The sequence below is a fragment of the Mycetomoellerius zeteki genome, unplaced genomic scaffold, assembly GCF_001594055.1.
Source record: "Mycetomoellerius zeteki isolate Tzet28-1 unplaced genomic scaffold, Tzet1.0 scaffold155, whole genome shotgun sequence".
Classification (NCBI taxonomy): Eukaryota; Metazoa; Arthropoda; class Insecta; order Hymenoptera; family Formicidae; genus Mycetomoellerius; species Mycetomoellerius zeteki.
The window spans coordinates 1,363,744-1,381,895 of record NW_017256500.1 but is presented as its reverse complement, the minus strand read 5'-3'; the positions used below and the strand labels follow the sequence as shown (position 1 = coordinate 1,381,895).

Genomic DNA, 18,152 nt, shown 5'->3' with positions numbered 1-18,152 from the left:
AGTGACATATGTATATATGTATATATACATATATATATATAAATATATACATATATATATACATATAATTCGCCTTTGTGTCCCGCTTCTTTTTTTTCTCTTATTCGATTACCCGTCACGATCATCGGCTACAATACGCAGTGTATTAATCACGGGGCACCGATTTCTCACGTCGAGATTTCCCAAACGCGAGATTAGCGGTAGAACGATTATTTATATATAATGTATGTACGATGGTAGCTTCCGCTGCGGAAGGCGCCGACGACAATCACGGCAATCATTAGCGATAACGGTAATGACGTTACAAGAATAAATTATAATGTCGTTAATACAATAATGTCGACGATGACAACATCACCTCGAATTGCTCTTCTAGAAGAAACGTGCGCTCGTCATCTTGCCTCCGAAGAAGTCAAGATCGCATTAGTCTTTCTTTTATACAAGCTATTTCGCATATATCTATATATATACGTCGTGTATAATAATTATAATTCGTAATTCATAATGATAACGATAAGAAAATTAGCGATAATATAATGGAGACAATTCGACGACAGTGGTGAACTGCAGCGGTTACTTCGATGTCGTCGTCGGCGACGTCGCTGTCGTATAATTCGAAATCATACGTATCTACCTACGAAGTCAAAAGGACCGTTAAGTAGCATAAGAGAGGGCGGTGGTCGCGACGAACGTGTATGCAAATATGTACGTGATTACGTGTGTCACTGTGTACGGTCACTTAGTGCGGGGGCACATGTTTCTGTCCTATAATACTCTACAATTTTTCGGATGTCCGTGGGGCATTTAATCCGCGAAGTGCTGAGGCCATATATTTCGAATAAACTTACACGGGAGTTAAGTTTAAATAAATAACAATATACGACGTAAAAAAAGGGGTTTGTTTCTATTTTTTTCTTATTCAAATGAGTATTTTTATTTTACGGCTGTCACATGTAAAATGCATCACATATAATAGGCTTTCTACAATAAGCCATGTATTACCTAAACTTTAAATCTTAAGCTGTAAAAAATTGATCAATTACAATCGCATGTGAGAACAATAATCGACCATGATTAAGCCCGGATCTATAGTAGGTTTCTAAGCCTTAAGCCACAAAAAATGGACGAATCATAATCAATTATTCTCCTCGCATATGATTGTAATTGGTCAATTTCTTACGACTTACGGCTTAAAGCATCTATTGTAGATCCGGACTATTCAATTTCTTACGACTTAAGACTTACAGCTTAGATAATGACTGCTTTCAGCAAAAAAAAAACAGCTTTGCAACTGTTGTAAAATTCTTTAATATGATTAGTTTTGCTTTTAGTTCCTCACTGGATCTGAGTGTATAAATCAATCATATTCAAGAATTTTACAACAGTGTTGCAAAGCTGCTTTTTCTACTAAATGCAGTCAATGGCTTATCGTAGAAAGCCTATAAATGATGTATCAGCTGAAATGTTCAACAAAAATGTCCAACAATAATTTCATAACGAGCAATTAACGTTCGACGGATCTATCTTCAAAACGATTAAGTACCCCATGCATCCGATTGAGCTATGTGTTCCCGAAGAATTGTCGGACGTTCGTCGTTGTATTTACATCGTCGAGCGATACAACGGAGCAATGTACAATTCGTGGCGGTATGCGCAGGTAACGCGAGACTCAAGCAAACGATAGTTGACAGTACGATATCGACCCTCGAGATATTTTGTGGAATATCCGATAAAAGATTCAAGATAGGTTCAAGGCGAATTTGACGAGAGATTCGGATGTTCGGTAATCTCCGGTATGTTTTTCCGAAGTTTAAAAAATTTATCTACGTATAACATGAAAGTCTTTTTCGATACGAGACTTTCTTTTTTGTTTATCTTTACATGCTTGTAGCGAGAGTTATCAAAGAATCTGAGAAGTTGTCACATATCTGAAATGTCCGTTGGGATATATGAAACTTCTACGGTTATCCGGAATTATCAATTATCCGACGGATATCCGAATCGCATCCAGAGAAAATTCGGATGTCCGGATGTATAAAACTCAATTTGTATCCGCGTAACCTGCACATCCCGCTATCGATATATTAACCGAATTCTACGTATTAGAAAATCTGATATTAGAAAACCGGACTTTTACCCTTGATCCTGAACAGCAACGAAACCAACGGAAAACGCTTACGGAATGATAACGAGAGCCCCAAAGTCGATCAGGATTGCCAGATTTTTCTTTTCAGACCGCAAACGATTCTTGGATTTAATAGTAATGCGAAAGAAATCGGGTCTTTCGTTCTGGGTCAAATTGGCACAGAATACGTAACATTAAATGGAAAGTAACAGCACGTGAGTAAACACGTAGCGAAAATAAATTTAACGCGTTTGTAACGAGTCGGCAAATGGATAATCAATAATCATTAATCAATTTCGATTAGCCGTGGCGTTAGCACATCGCGTTATCGTAGAACCCGCTTGCGCCAGGCTTTAAAGTGGGACGCTCGATGTTAAAAGCGAGGATATCGAGGGTACGTGCGTCAGGAAGAATCAGAAAACATTTTCGCGAGGAGGAAAAAAAAGAAAAAGTCTGGCCACCCGGCAATCCCGCTGTCAACGTAAATAAAAACAAGGAGCGAACGCGATGGTAAAACCGCAAGCGGCAAACGTACATTACTGTAATTAATTATGCTAACGTTACTGGCCGTCACGAAATGAGTAGGTACCATAAGACGTCGCTACCAATGATGCAGCACTAGAGCAACAATGTGTGCGGATCGCACATACACACTCGCTTTCTCCCCTTAAAAACTGTTGTGCGTGCGTGCTCATTGTACCCGCCGCCGATATGCATTTTCTTTTTTTCTCCTTCCCCCTTCCCCTCGCCCATTTCTGGTCGTTTTACTGGGTCATTTAAGGTAGGGGAAACGACTGTAATTCGTAAATTGATCGATGATTCTACGCGCGATTATCATTTATCGAAGAAGAGACGTCATTCGTATTACTCTATATTATATTTCACTCGACTTCACCTTAACTTTCAGCTCTATTATTCATTCGTACTCAGAAAAAAAGATATAGTGGTAGCAACTATAAAAGTGATAGTTACACAAGTTTTTTATACGTAGAATTATTGTACGTAGTTATTGTAACTGTAAAGCTGTTTATTTAATTATGTACATTAATTCTGCATGGAAAACTTGTACAAGTTCTCATCTTTATGCGGGCTTTTTACAATAAGCTATTACCTAAGCTTGAGTCTTAAGCTTAGGTAAGAAATTGAACAATTATAGTCGAGTATTCTTCTCACATTAGATTGTGATTGATCAATTTCTTACGGCTTAAGACTTGCTTAGGTAGTGGCTTATTGTAGAAAGCCTATTATAGTTGCTACCATTATGTTTTTCTTTGAATGCAGTAAAACGAAGATCGCACTTTGGATCGAACGCCAATGCTTTCCTTTTTGAATATATTCCCGCAAAATTCGGCACAAATTGCTGCATCGGACAATTTACAAACATCACGTTGAGACTTATTGGTTCGAGATATTTATCACGGAAGAAAGCCGAAAGTATCAGCCGAACGTTACAAGTACGACTCGGAATAGCGTTCCCGAAAACATTGTACATTGTACACGTACATTGTACGCGTACATTGTATTCGAATCCAAATGTTTCTCCCGGTCGGACCGCGAAGAAAAGAAGGGACATTTGGAATCTTCGGCATTGATCTAACGCAAGCCTCGCGCGTTTTCCCGCTCTCTTATTTCGAGTCAACAGCGTTGAATATTGCAACATGCATGCGAGCATTCCGTGAAATATAACGTATGTGTGCGTGGACGTACTCGTATCGCCGATACGGGATATATAGTCTAGTCAGGGTCGAATTATGGCTGGCTTCCATTTACAGGGCTGCATAACGGGGGGCTCTGTACCCGCGGTGCTCTGTATGTCACAGGAAATTGCAGACGTGTTACTTCCATTTAAATAATATGCAAACACCCATTTGCACCTGTCTCAATTTACACGTGGATTGCACTTACATCGTTCTATTGCTTCTCGTTTCAAACATGATTCTTGAGACACACGTTCTGAATGTATACCATTCTATCGTTTTTACGTGTATGCGTAACATTTTAGATAGGCACAAAGTGGTGAAATAAATGATACCACAAAATATATTCTACGCTCTCTAGGCACTAAAATTTAAATACTTTCAAAATTATAGCTTCTATAAGTTTTAAGATTTATTTAATTTTTTAAATAAATACAAGTACATATGTGGCCTGTTCTTTTTGGCTGAACTTTTGCACCAGTCCATCTTTCCTCCTCTTTTTTCCTCCTGGAAAGAAAAGGAAGAAAGATGAACTGGTGCAAAAGTTCAGCCAAAAAGAACAAGCCTCATGTTCAGACATATCTTTCGAATTAGAACAAGGAGTTAAAAAAACACGCGTTTAAAAAATCCGATTTGAAACAGTATGACAAAAATCGATACTATAATAAGATGCAGTGATCCGATGGTATTTGGACTTGTTTATTGACATATTGTGTCGAGGACTACACAAGTATTAATTTTCCTGTACATCTCCTTCAGAGTTGTTCAACATAGCAACTGCGTGGACAGCATGACCACAGCATAGACCGTGTATAGTCCCTAATGATTAAAGTGGTAAAGACGTAACACAGCCAATGCATGGTCGGTGCAACCCTGGATAGGAAATCCAGTCTTTAAGGCACAAAGAATCGGGGCAATTGTGAGCAGCGAGCAAACTCAAGCCGATAGCACCGCACATAAATGAGGGTAAATATAGAAAACGGTCTTCCATCAACAAATTATTCATATTCCTTATTAGGCGTGACTAACGGGAGTGACGTAAGAATACTATGTAGACTTCGCAAAAAGTGTAAAGCGCAAATATCTCCGAAACGGTTTGGAATATCGGAAACTTCTTTCCGATTTTTATATTTTATGCGAAAAATGAAGGTTTACTCGTGATGTGTTCGTGTGCGTTTCTTTTATAGCGATTAAACAATTGAATTAGCTAAAAAGGTTTAAACATCAGGTATCGGATAATAATTGAGCCGTTAAGAAGAAGAAATTATCATTTATTTGCTTTCGTAATATTGATTATTTATAAAAAATATAGAATTATAGAATATATATTTATAGAATATTAAAATAGTCAAAGTATGTACACAAAGTAATTTAGAAAAACATGAAATTTTACTAACTCATTAAATTTAAAAGTATAGCTCTCTCTTTTTACAATTGAAAAAAATTATATTTATATTCAAGATATATCAAATTGTTATCATAATTCCGAATTGACATATTTGTAATTATAATACTGAAAAAAGATTGAGAAAACATTGAGTAAAGCTTCATGTAACGTTTTCTAAATGTTATTACTCAATCAATCATGTTTGTGCAAGGAAAATAAATTTTCTGTTTGCGTGGATATCTATAAAGAGTTTAAGAGTTCCCATAGTTTAATTAAATATCTGTATCAACTTGATCTCTGCGAAATTATTTAAATATTAATTTGCTGCCAACTTTTCATATTAATCTAATTTGCACGATGAATTTATTATTTATTCAATTTCCATATCCGTCGATAGTATTCACTTTTCTAATAATATGAATAATTTTTATCATCCGTCTAAAAGTCTAAATACATTTTCTTTTTATAATAACGTACAACTGTATACATAGTTTCTCTGTGAATGCAATTGAGTTACTTTACGCGACGGGTCATTTATTTCGCGTCGTCTGATTAATTTCTTCCTTCAACAATACATCAATCTTTCTGGTTACTATGAACGGATTTAGTATGTAGCTTAAGAAACTAAAAATTACATGCAAATGTATATATCGGGCAGTAATGTATTTATTGTAAAATGACACGCGTAGAAATTTGTGCGTGCATTCCTGAATTAAAAAAATTATCTTATCAACTAATGTCATCATTGCATTTTAAGCAGACAAATATTAAGGGACAAGATTCGTAAAGCCAAAAATACGATGACAAGGAAAAGCTCCTAAATGTTTAGTCACCAAAATAGAAAATAATAATTTATAAAAGTAAAATCGAGTACTGATCTACAAATGCGTTTGGTAGCGCCATACAAAACTTAATTACAGAAGTAAATGTATATGCATTTCAATATATAAAAGCAACGTTACGATTGTGCGTAATAAAATATCAGAACTGTAACATATACCAATAATACAGCTATATTAATCTATGTGGAGAGATAATTGTGGTATTATTGTATTATGTAATATTATTCGAGTAAACCAACATGCTAAACCAACACGGTTTAATAATTAAATTTGCAACGCACAAAGAATATAAATCCAACAGCTCTAAAGTCTCTTAAAAGATTTTTTTTAGTTTCAATATGTGTGCTAGTATTGATAATGATTTTTATATCATGTCGAGATGTGCAATGAATCAAATGAAATAAAAATCGACAATACGAATGTTTAGATATGGTCGTTATTGAATTTGTGAGATGTTATCAACCGATCGCAATTTTGGTCCAAAAGAGAACGGCTGTCTCATTTTGAGTCATCCAAAAAAAGAAAAGAAAAAAAAAACGGAAACGCGTTAACTAGACGATTAATTCTGTCGGAGAAATGATGATTGTCTATAGAGCGTCCGCCGACTGTTCGCGAGATCCGTACACTCGATCGCACGTGTGCCTATATGATATGCTTTTGTCGTCCCTTCCTGCAATTCCTTCTACCCCCTGTTCCCAGGCACAACAGATATATATGTATAACGCGGAAAGACATGCTCTTCCTTCGCTGCTATTAGAGGAGCTGTACTATAACTCCGCGCGCGAGGGACAAGAACAGGGAGCTGTTCTTTTTCACTGATATTACAAACGATATCTCGAATACTGCGGAGGGAGGAGCTCATGGATTGGTCCCGGCGATATTCACGGTGCGCAAAAGTGATTATAGATCCGCACCCTCACCGCATTTACCACCAAAAGTGGCCGTCCGATTCGCTTTTATATATCGAGATTCTCATATAGTCAATAACGACGTGCATCGTGTCCACATTTTCACCATTCATTTAACGCCGCATTACTGAACGTGGCTGCGTGAATTTCAAATTTTGTCCGATATAAAGTCCATGTACAATGTCAAAAATTAATCGACATTGATGGGAATTAGACAGCCACACTTATATCGCTAAATATGCGATGAGAACGCGGATCATAGGATCGGGCAAAACACAGCCGATGCTAAACGTGCAGTGAACAACAGTCGTACGTTCACGGGTGTGAAAATCTACGACGGTGGTGTACCAAAAGATACGGTGCATCTATCGGTATCTCTTTTGCTATATAAAACGAGCTGCAATGCAGGGATGCAATTTCCACTGTCGTTTATTCGATTTACCGTTTACACGAGTTTCCACGAGAATGGCGCTAACGATAGAAATAATGTAGGCGCGCGATATAGACGATCGCTGGAAGATAGAACGAGGTTCTTCCACGATGAGTAATCGATTTTTTTCTTTTAATCGAGGTAATGTGTATAGACCGAGTGATGATATCGACAATGGAAACGTATATAGCTTCGAAGGTAATAAAGTTTACGTCCCCGTTTCTACTGTGCGCAGCATATCCTTTGCCACAATGTATCTTAGATCACCAACTATCTTAAATTTAGAAGCAATGGGTGATGCGATGTTTACGTGAGTCACAAACACGGTGGTCTGGTGGACGGTATAAGACATTCGGCTGCACTCTTGTGGGATATTTTCGTTTTACATTTGCGTATTAATCGCTATACTCGGAACGAGATGAAATTAACGATCAAATCTGAGAAAGGAAGAAGAGAAAAAGCAAATAGGAATAAATATTGAAGACATTTTTGCGTCTCTATATAAAAATCCGCCTAACTGGTATTCGTAATAATATTTAGTCGAAATTACTTATAATTAACGCGAATATTGTTTAGCTAAGAAACACTCGAAAAGAGATTACGTCATTTTTGTAGTAAATATTCAAGAGAAAAGCAGATGGAATAATAAATTATAAAAATACAAAATTTCTCTAATAGAAATTATAAATTTAAATAGCGTTCACTATATATCAAGCATAAAGGGAAAAATAATCTACATAGAATTCCTTGAGAAAATTCTTCGATTATGAACGATATATAGTGTCAATATATCGATTGATTTATTTGCTATTAATGAAATGTATTATCTCTTTTATGAATATTAAAAAATACAAATTATGAAGCGAAGGAAGGAGGAAAGTTCTCTATTTGCTACACAAGTTCTCCTTGACTTTCTACACAATTTGCTTATTTAGATCAATAGATGGCTCGTGGTATAACCGCCGAGAGATTCCTCTCGTATTCACCTCTTCATCCCGACGGTATATATATAATAATATTTGAAATGTAGAATTAAGATTAAAACGCGGGTACAACCGCCGAGCACAGTGTCCCCGGATGGGTTAAATCCCTTCTCTTAGGGGCGCAGAGCTTCGAAAGTGTTTCTCTACCGTTTCTATTAATTCTACATTCCAGATAAATAATAGATATACCCTTTGCGGTCGTATATATGGTGACAGCCGCCGCAAAAATTTTTTTTACCGTTCCGGTTGTCGGGTCTCAGCCGCCACGCTTCGCCGGCAGTGTTTATTTTTTGCCTAGCCGTTGAAAATGGGCAACGGAAGTCGTGATGCTTCGATGCAGCGAGGTATCGTTTTTACATTTTTCTTTTTTCCCTTGCCAAAGCATGCCTAATGGAATTTACGGGATTTTACAGGACAATCTTTGATTATAGGTGTATACACGCCGCGTCGTTCGCTCCAAAATAATTCCGACCAGTTGTGAGAGATACCCATGTCTGAGCACGCTACGACCGCAAATGGTTAATCCAAACCTCCGGCTCTCTTGGTCCCGTTGGTTCGTAGGTTACAATTCCTCCGGTCTTCCTCTGCAACCCACCATACGAGAAAAAAAAAGAAAAAGAGACACTAGAGATTGGCCGGTTCGATCGACGCTTGAAAATCACGAAATCGCGATCTCGGCTAGTTCTGTCGAGTTTGCCGTTCTTGTCGATCTTCCGACGCACTTCGCGAACTCAAAACGACCCCGTATCATTTATGCCAATAATTCTTTTTCATTTTTGCATATCGTTTTTAAAAATATTGAGATTTCTTTCTTACGTAAATGACATTTATCGTAAGTATTATCATTGCGCGTTTCCAAGACTTTGTTATTATTTTGAATTATTGCTTGCGATTTTTATAAAGTAGAAATTTATAAAATGGAAATTAAGTAGAGCACATTAGAAAAATAAATGATATTTAATAACCTGAATCTCGCGCTTTATTTTATACTTGCTCGTATGTGTATTTGTTAATTATGCTAAATGTATATGCAAGTATGAATCTACGCACGTTCTACTGCAAGTTCATTTTATGTGTGTCACGGCATAAGTATTTATTAAACACGCGAAATTTAAACTCGTCGTATATACAAGAGATTATCTAGATACAAGTGAAAAACGAATGCAATCAGATTTCTTTTGCAATTAAGAATTTCGTAAATTATGGTTTTCGTTAATTTTCTATGATGAGCTATTTTTGTCATTTAACTCGCGTCGTTCCAATCTGTACGAATAACTATTGATACGAATTTTAAAACAATCGGATTAATTTTGCCTTCGGAATAATTTTCAGATAATCTAAAAGTTGAAGTAAAATTCATCGCGTGATTTGGTCTTTCGTGAACAAGGGTAAGATATAAAACTCGGCACAAACGAATATGATAATCTGTAAACGTGCGTGTTCCGAATTCAGTTATTTATCGAATTAATTTTTCACAGTTTAGCTTGTTACATTATTGTTCAGACTCGTAAGTGACTCAAAAATATAAAAGAGAATTCTCAAGCTGCAGTTTAAATTATATTCCAATTACAACATATATATATTTTTTTAAATTTTGTACCATATACCTTCCCATTACGTATCACGTGGACTAATGAGTTAAGTAAAAGTCGAGCTCACGAATCGTGCAAAACAGCTCAATGATTGAACGCCTTCGAGTTACCTGTTTTCGTGGCGAACGGATCCTTCGGATGATTCGTCTTAATGGCATTCATTCTCCGGTTCTGCGGTCCTTGGCCGCCACCAGTGCATCCGACGCCGGGCGTTTGACCCATGCTGAGGCCGTGGGGCCCAGAGGTAACCGTGCCCCCGCTGGACTGCAAATGTGACATTTGCTGACCGCAGCCCGGGGGCCCGACGGTCCCGGGTCCGCCGGCCACGCCGGGCGGCGCGCCGGGTGCCCTCACACGTGGTTGTTCGACTGGTAATACACGGCGTCTCTTCTTCGGTAGTTTGGCTCGCGCCTGCGTGTGACTGTAATACATCGCAAAGTTGCTAACGATCACGGGCACCGGCAGGGCGATCGTGAGGACACCGGCCAATGCGCAGAGCGCGCCGACGAACATCCCGATATACGTTTTCGGCACCATGTCCCCATAACCGACGGTCGTCATCGTCACCAGGGCCCACCACAAACCAAGGGGTATGCTCTTGAAGTCGTTCTTCGGATTGTATTGGGTGCGCTCCGCGTAGTATACAAGGCTAGCGAAGATGACAATACCGAGGACGAGGAAGAACACCAGCAACGTGAGCTCCTTTGCCGAGGCGCGAAAGGTCTGTATCAGGATCTTCAGGCCCGAGGAGTGGCGAGTCAGCTTGAACAACCTCATTATGCGTATGATGCTCAAGAACTCGAGGATATCGGCGTTCTCCAGGTGAGCCGCAAACCGCTGCAGCGCCAGGTCGACGTAGAAACTCAAGGTCGCGACCATGTCGATTAGGTTCACCGAGCTCTTGATGAAGTCGCAACGATTCGGGCTCGCGGTAATACGTATCAAGAACTCTAGAGTAAACCAGGCGTTACAGACGCATTCGATGTAAAAGAAGACATCATGGGCATTGGTGCGAGTCTTGTCTACCACCCAGGACGTCACGTTGTCAGTCTTTACCGAACGATTCACGATCACCGGCACTCGCATGTCCGGATGGGTTTTTAAACAAAACGAAAGTATCGAAACGCAGATGAAGAAAACGGAGACTATACTGATTACCTGAAAAATCCAGACATACGAGCAACTCGTAAATGTTATGTAGCAGAAACTTTAATAATATAAGACTTTAATAATATAAAAAAGAAACAAGTATATATTACTTATATATTAATAAAAATTAACAGTACACTCATGGAAAAAAAGACTATATTGGTGATATACGAGTTTTATAGTAGAATTAATGTACATAATATAGTTAAATAGATTATTTTATTATTGCTAAAACTGAAAAGCTGAATGGTTACGAGAATTTTATTAGTAAAAACTATAAAAACGCTTTTTTTCTCTAAATGTAGATATGTAAGTATATTAGTAAAGTAAGATATGTTAGTTAAAGTTCAGAATTATGGGAAACTTTTTATGATATATATATAAATATAATAAATATAATTTATTTGTTAAAATTTATAGAAAATAAAAATAAACAAAAAATATATTTTTTATAGTTTCAAAAAAAAATTTAATTTCGCTCAAATTAATATTTTAATTAATATTATCATTATTTGCCTAATGGTAATATATCAAAATACTTAAATCGTACCTTAGCTGCAACGGAGGAATAAGGTTCATCGAAAAGTGACCACATCTGAGGTTTGAGCTTCTGCCACCACGTGAGACTTCCCTCGTAGTATGCTTCCTCAAAACCGAATTTCCTGGCCAGTTCCTCTTCGGTGGGCCTCTCGGTGTCGAGGTCCAACCTGTCGAGGACCGTCAGCGTTTCCTGCGTATCCCGGTGCTGCAAGGGCGTCGGAGCGAAGGGGATGGGAAGAGAGACAGATGCAACAACGATTGTTATTCGTACCTGCGAAACTCTTTCTCGAGTGTGCTTTCTTTCGTGCTTTGCCTTGGGACAGATAAAGCGCGCGTGAAAAGCATACGCGAGCCGTTGTGTGCCTCCTCGCGTGAGTGATAAAGATATCTGCTCGGCTTTGATCAGCCTTACCGGCGGATTTGTCCGATGTTGCACGTATGCTTACTTGAGTCTATCCCACATCGTTCTATCCAAACTAGTTCTATTTGCTAACAGTATCCTCTTAGACCATGTACTATTGGATCACGCATTTCCTCATTTTTTATCAAACTCTAAGATGATAACAGAAAAAAATGCATAGAAAGAGATGGATTCTCTCATTAATACTTAATATTTATCTATCTTTTTGTTACGTTTTGTATTGTTTATTTATCATTTTCATCTTAGAGATATTATCAAACAAATGATCCTATAGTATAGAGCTTATGGCCTTCTATTGGAATCAATTTAAGTAAATTATATCATAAGATGCCTTACTTTTTACTTGTAAGTAGATTCTAGAAATAATATTAAAATTAATTGCAATTAAAAAAGAAAACAGTAATAACTAAAGGCACTTTGGTGAAAAGATGTTAATATCATGCATTAAAATCTGGCACATTTGTGAGCGTGATAATAAAAGATGTACAGTACTTCCAAACAATATGATAAATCACTGACAAACTTCTTCATTTGATATATCATTCCGAGTCAAAGGAATTATATTATATCTACAATATAAGTCTATTTCTATTCGTCATTTTGATCTGTTAAATATGTTGGAAAAGTTTACCAGCTTGGCCTTGTATCTTGTTTATTTTTAATCTCTATATCTATATACCGTACTGTACATCACATTATAAATTTGCGCGTCTGTTTCGCTGATTTTGCGTGCGGCCACGCTTAGACGTGATTAGGCACGTGCACGACAGTCAGACATTATACACGATATACCTGCGTGTAGGTCATCCAACAGCAAGGCTCGACTTGATTCGAATCAAGACCCCAGAAATCGAGCTCTTCCTCGAAAAGCGGGCCGCATACATCCGTGGGGTAGTGCAGCTTCCCGGTGCGATAGTAGTTGAGTACCTGGGCGAAGACACCCGGGTGTCTGTCAAAGAAGTACTCATTGAGGATCGGGTCATAGTTGGCGAGGGCCTCGGTCAGTCTCGAGAGCCTCGTCGCCGGGATCTTCTTCAGGGTTGCCTTGTACGTCTCGTGCCGGATTCCGCCCACGTTCAGAACCACGCGGTTCTCCGCGTCCATGTTTATCAAGTTCATTTTGATCACGGCTCTGCTACCGCCGGCCCCGACTTAAAGAAACCCATGCGATCTGCAAACAATTAGCGCTTCCGTCGCGTCATCTAAAATTAGATGGAAAACCGTCGTTTCCCCATCGCGTAGACCTTATATTGATTTTATCCGATTAACCTTCCTAAAGCTCAATCAAGGCTGATACAATTTATACCCTTCTAAACTGAAAATTAACTTATTTGAACAGAAATTAGCTTTGAACCGATCGATCTTAATTTAAATCTTGTGTAGATCACATAATATAATTTGTAAAATAAAAACGCGAACGTACAAGAGAGTTTTATTTATTAAATGCAAACTATCCGCGTTTCTGCTTTGTTGAAATATAAATAGTTCATTAACATTTTACACGAATTGCAATAATATCTGACCGTGTAGCTCAGTTCAAATTGAAATGTAAAACGTACAATTTATGATCTTATTCCATCATGTTAAAATATATCCGTTCATGTGTGCGGATATAGTACCTAAAAGGATCAAGCGAAGCATTCTACGCGTAATGATTTTATCGTAATATATCACACCGGTTTTACTGACCGGTTACTTTGACATCCATATAATCTCATTTGGATTACACGGCGTAGCCGACGGAAAGTGTCACAATGGTGTCATTGCTGCTTCAAATCCTGCATTTCAAAGACTGACGCAAAACGGAATGCGAGAGCTACTCTATTACTGTCATGATAATTATGACATTTAACATTACTGTCATGATAATTATGACATTTAACATTTCATTAAAAGTCCCTTATACATCGATATCATATAGTTTAGGAATATATGCTTTACAAATACTAGCGTTAGGATTGCTTCGGCTCTTTAAGTTCCGTATCTCTGGGAGAAACTGTATTCATTCAACTTTTTCATCTCGCGTTCACGATGCAACACTGTGAGAAAAATAATTCCTGTCAGGGACACGGCACGTTAAAGCTACCATTATGGAACATAAAAAAATTACGCAGTTACGATTAAAATATACGAGATTAAAATATCACAAAGAGTTATAAAAAGAATTTAAAAGATTTTAAGTTACAAAACGTTAAAACATTTAAGTATTTCACGTATCGTAATCATCTCGCTCATGTAAATATGTTCGCGTTTATCAGATTTCCGGATCAATTACTTTTTGTTAAGTTTGTACGTTATTTATACGTAAGAGCGTTTCTCGGGCAGAACATTTTTAAGTAACCTTCCCTTGACATCAATACATCTGCATACCAATTATGCACGCCTCTGCATCGATAAATTCACCGAACGTGTAATATAAAAGGATAATATTTCAATTTACCAAAACTGTTTTCATTTCTAAATCCAATCTGAGAGGATAAACAAATGTTATTTTTATATTCTCTAGCGCATAATTTAAAAAAACAACGCGTTAGTTAGTAATTGTCAATTGGAATAAATTAAAATTTTTAGATTTTATAATAGCAAACAGTTACAAATTATATTTTAAATTATAAGACGAAGCTACTAAAAACAAGCTATATTAAAAGAAGAATTATTTATAGAGAAAGAAATTATTAAAATTATATTAGGATCCCCCCCTCCTTTCTCGATTTAAGCAGCGTATTCCTTTTCGTGTACGTTTAGATTTCGCGCCGATTCGAAATAGCCAAGTTTGAAAAAACCTCGACGAGGTGATCCGTATTCTGCCCGTGTAATCTTTTATACCGCGTAAAAAAAGGAGAACTGTATAAAGAAGGCATCGCGTGAAATCAAAGGGACAGGTATATCGGTTTTTCAATCCCGCTGTCGCTTTGTATGCCGACTGTTGCAAAGTTGTAACGGTTATAAAGGCTAACAATGTGGCTCGTGACTGTCCCTGACGAGAGTCGAGCTGTCCGATTATCAAATCACGCGCTCGGGATGCGTCACGTCGAGCGAACCACCTGCCAGATACAAAGATACACGTCGGACTCCGGTATGCCGCTATCAGGAGATGCCGAGGTCGACGTGCCTGAGTCCTCGAATTAACGCGCATGGACGCGATTCTAAATCAACCCTGATCGCCAACCACCGGCGGTCGCGGTAACGGTGGCGGTGGCGGCGGGAAACGTCTAGCAACGACGAAATCCGATCGAATCTTCGAGGTCGGGGCGCATTCCCGTGACGTCATCCGTACGTATTTTCGCACGTGCACGAGCGAGAGCGGCATTTCGGATGATCGACCGTGAGGCGAACTCGAGGGCGTGTTTTTCCCTTCTTGGCACACAGGCGAGCCTAACGAAGCGTTTGTCCATGGCCGAGCTACAAATTAGCGTCAGGAACGACGGTGACGGTGGCGGTGGCGGCGTCAGGCGGCGTCGGCCAGCCCCTTGTCGCGCGAGAATCGATAGTCTGCGTGCACGAAAGGCCGATATTGCGCCCTGTACGCTGGTCGACATTACCACCCGCGGCTCCGTTTTTGGCTTCGCTTTCGGTTAATACTCTACAACGCGCGGAAGTGAGATACGCGGGATCTCGCGAGTACCGCTCGCTGGACTTGGTTGTACTCGGTCACTCGGTGAAATTATCCAATTCGCGATCGTGCCGGTTGACGATGCTGCGGCCGATCGAAAGAGAAACGGGCGATCCGAGAAATCAATGAGAAGACGTCGGACTGAACGAATGTTGGAAATACTGGAGTAGGTCAGGCGAATCGACTGGTTCAATGAGCGCCCAATAGTGACGTGAACGATCGCGCCGAACAGGAGAATGATTTGCAACCCGCTGCAGGATCGAACGCATAGGTTGAACAAGATAATTCACAAGGACTCAGTCCCTAAGGGCTTAAACGCATTCTGAACACTCATGAGGTTGGCGCGTGTTCGTGTTTCCTTCCCCTTTCAAAGCATCCCTAAAGGGATACCCTCGTGATTGACACGTTTCCACTTGGACACGCAAGGGTTCCTTTCCCTCGACCCTCGACATCGAGATCCTCCTGAAATGTCTCCTCTTCTCTGGAACTGGCAAAATACCCACCCTCGGTCGCGTTCTCTTCATGTCTCGGAGATCTTCCGCGACATCTCGACGACACTGCTCCGATTCCCCGTATTCTCCATGTCGCCGAGCTGCGACGATGGCGATGGTGTTCCGCGAAGGTATACCGTAGTTGACAAACGGTCTCGCACAATAGGCACTATGTTGTCCTGCGTGCTACGTCCTGCGTTCGCACGAGCACGAGTCCTCTCGCTCGACTCCTCTCGTACTCTCTCCCACCCCCAACCCTTTCTCTCTCTCTCTCTCTCTCTCTCTCTCTCTCTCTCTCTCTCTCTGTCTCCAGCGAAAGGTCAGGTCAGGCAGGGAACGCGCCGTGAAGGCAGAGGGCGTTTTCCCCGTCGCCGTGTTCGCGAATAGATCATCGGCGGAATGGTCGGGCCTTCATCGTGGTGTCACCCGATGCCGTCATAGACGGCTCGTCATCGTCGCCGGTTCGCGTCGTCCCTGTGACCGACCGACAAGCGGATATGACGAGGACCTCCGAGGGTGGCTCGACTGCGGCTCGTCGCGCGTACAGAACTGAAATCGCGAACGAAAAGCGACGTCGTCTCTGCCGACGAAGGACGGCAGCGGCGACGTCGTCGCCAAGGTGGGGGCTGGCGTCACGACGGCGACGGCGTGCGGAGATTGAGCGCGCGCATCCGTTTCGTACGCGTTATGTCGAGACGAGACCACGTCCAAGTGGCCCTCGAGTTCGACCGAGTTGGTGACCGAGGCGATGACTTAAAGTTACCTTCGGAGTTGTTAAGCCGGCCGTCTTCTCGGATTTCGCATTCGACGAATGCGTTTCTCGATCGTGGTCATTTAAAAAAAAATTCAAATACTATTTATGGTTTGTTATTTTATAACAGTGAATTCCACAATACACGGACAGGATGTGAGTCATAGTTAGTGTTGAGATGTTAAAATAATGTAAAAGTTATTTATATATGTATAGTATTTTATGAAAAACTCGTGATTCGTTTTGCGTGGTCTTAAACTTGTTACGATTGATGACTTTTTAACTATAGCTATTATTTCTTTGGATATTGCAACTTTTCTTCTCATTATTTGGTAATGCAAATCGATAGTTTACTTGAAACATGTGTTCGATAAATTAAAATTAGATAATGAAATGACTAATTCAAAGTACAGAATTAAGAAATAAAAACACAATACAATTTACGATAACATATGTAATAGTTGATGTATAATATTTCACTTATTTAAAATTTCTTCAATGAAGAATAATAACATTTCTTCGAAAACAAAACTTTGTACGAAATAAAGAATTTTTAAAATAATTTCCATGTATTCTTGTGCGAAAAATTGTCTTATCTTTATACAAAATATTTCTTTAGTAGTAATAAATGTCAATATTTAATTAATATCCGCAAATGTGAATAAAAGATTGGGTATCCAATAGATATTCCATTAAATATTCATTAGGCATGTGTGCTGTATAGATGTAAGTCTCCCATATGTAAAATTTAAAAAAATCGATATTATTGGATTGCAGATACTATTAAAGTTTGCCTGTGAAATTTATGATTATCCTTTTATATCAATCCTCTTATATGATTTAATATGTCGATTTAATATGTCTATTTGAAATTAACCGTCTGTTTTCCCAAGGTCTTATGCTCGATTAAAATCGTGCGATTCAAAGTTCTCGTTTTACTTAATTCCAAATTCGATGAGACTTAAGTCGATTACATAGATATTCTCTTTCTACTACCCTTTTGAATTAACTTTTTACAAAATTGCGATTTTTCGCTGTGAGATGATTAAAACCCATGGGAAAGATCGGAATTACCCCTGTCGTTCTACGCTTTTTATAGCTCATAAAACGTCTGTCTCTTCGCTTCCTATTCTTCTTTTCTTTTCTCATCTGTTCCCTTTCTTCCCTTTTACCTTTTCTACTACACATCGCACGATAAAAATGTGTAAAAGGAAGGTTACAGC

General features: G+C 39.1%; 1 protein-coding gene across 3 annotated transcripts; it reads right to left on the bottom strand.

Annotated features, from left to right (window-relative positions):
* Window positions 1-75: 75 nt before the first annotated feature.
* On the bottom strand, window positions 76-16,729 carry LOC108720808 (potassium voltage-gated channel protein Shaw). Of its 3 annotated transcripts, XM_018445014.1 has the most exons (6): window positions 16,191-16,729; window positions 12,867-13,245; window positions 11,664-11,858; window positions 10,075-11,122; window positions 8,861-8,956; window positions 76-634 (listed from the first exon to the last, which is right to left on the bottom strand). In XM_018445014.1, exons 2-5 carry the CDS (start codon window positions 13,191-13,193, stop codon window positions 8,892-8,894), a joined length of 1,635 nt encoding a protein of 544 aa, XP_018300516.1. In that variant the 5' UTR covers window positions 13,194-13,245; window positions 16,191-16,729; the 3' UTR covers window positions 76-634; window positions 8,861-8,891. The 3 variants fall into 3 exon arrangements, with proteins under 3 accessions (XP_018300516.1, XP_018300517.1, XP_018300518.1); XM_018445015.1 differs by lacking the exon at window positions 8,861-8,956; XM_018445016.1 differs by lacking the exons at window positions 76-634; window positions 8,861-8,956 and adding an exon at window positions 4,277-4,641.
* Window positions 16,730-18,152: the final 1,423 nt, after the last annotated feature.

Bases quoted from the DNA above. Each gene is read 5' to 3' on its own strand.
- LOC108720808 (XM_018445016.1), bottom strand. From the start codon at position 13,193: ATGAACTTGATAAACATGGACGCGGAGAACCGCGTGGTTCTGAACGTG. The intron at 11,859-12,866 runs GTATATCGTGTA...ACGCCCTTGCAG, and splicing joins GTTGGATGACCTACACGCAG to CACCGGGATACGCAGGAAAC. The intron at 11,123-11,663 runs GTACGATTTAAG...TGGATTTTTCAG, and splicing joins ATTCCTCCGTTGCAGCTAAG to GTAATCAGTATAGTCTCCGT.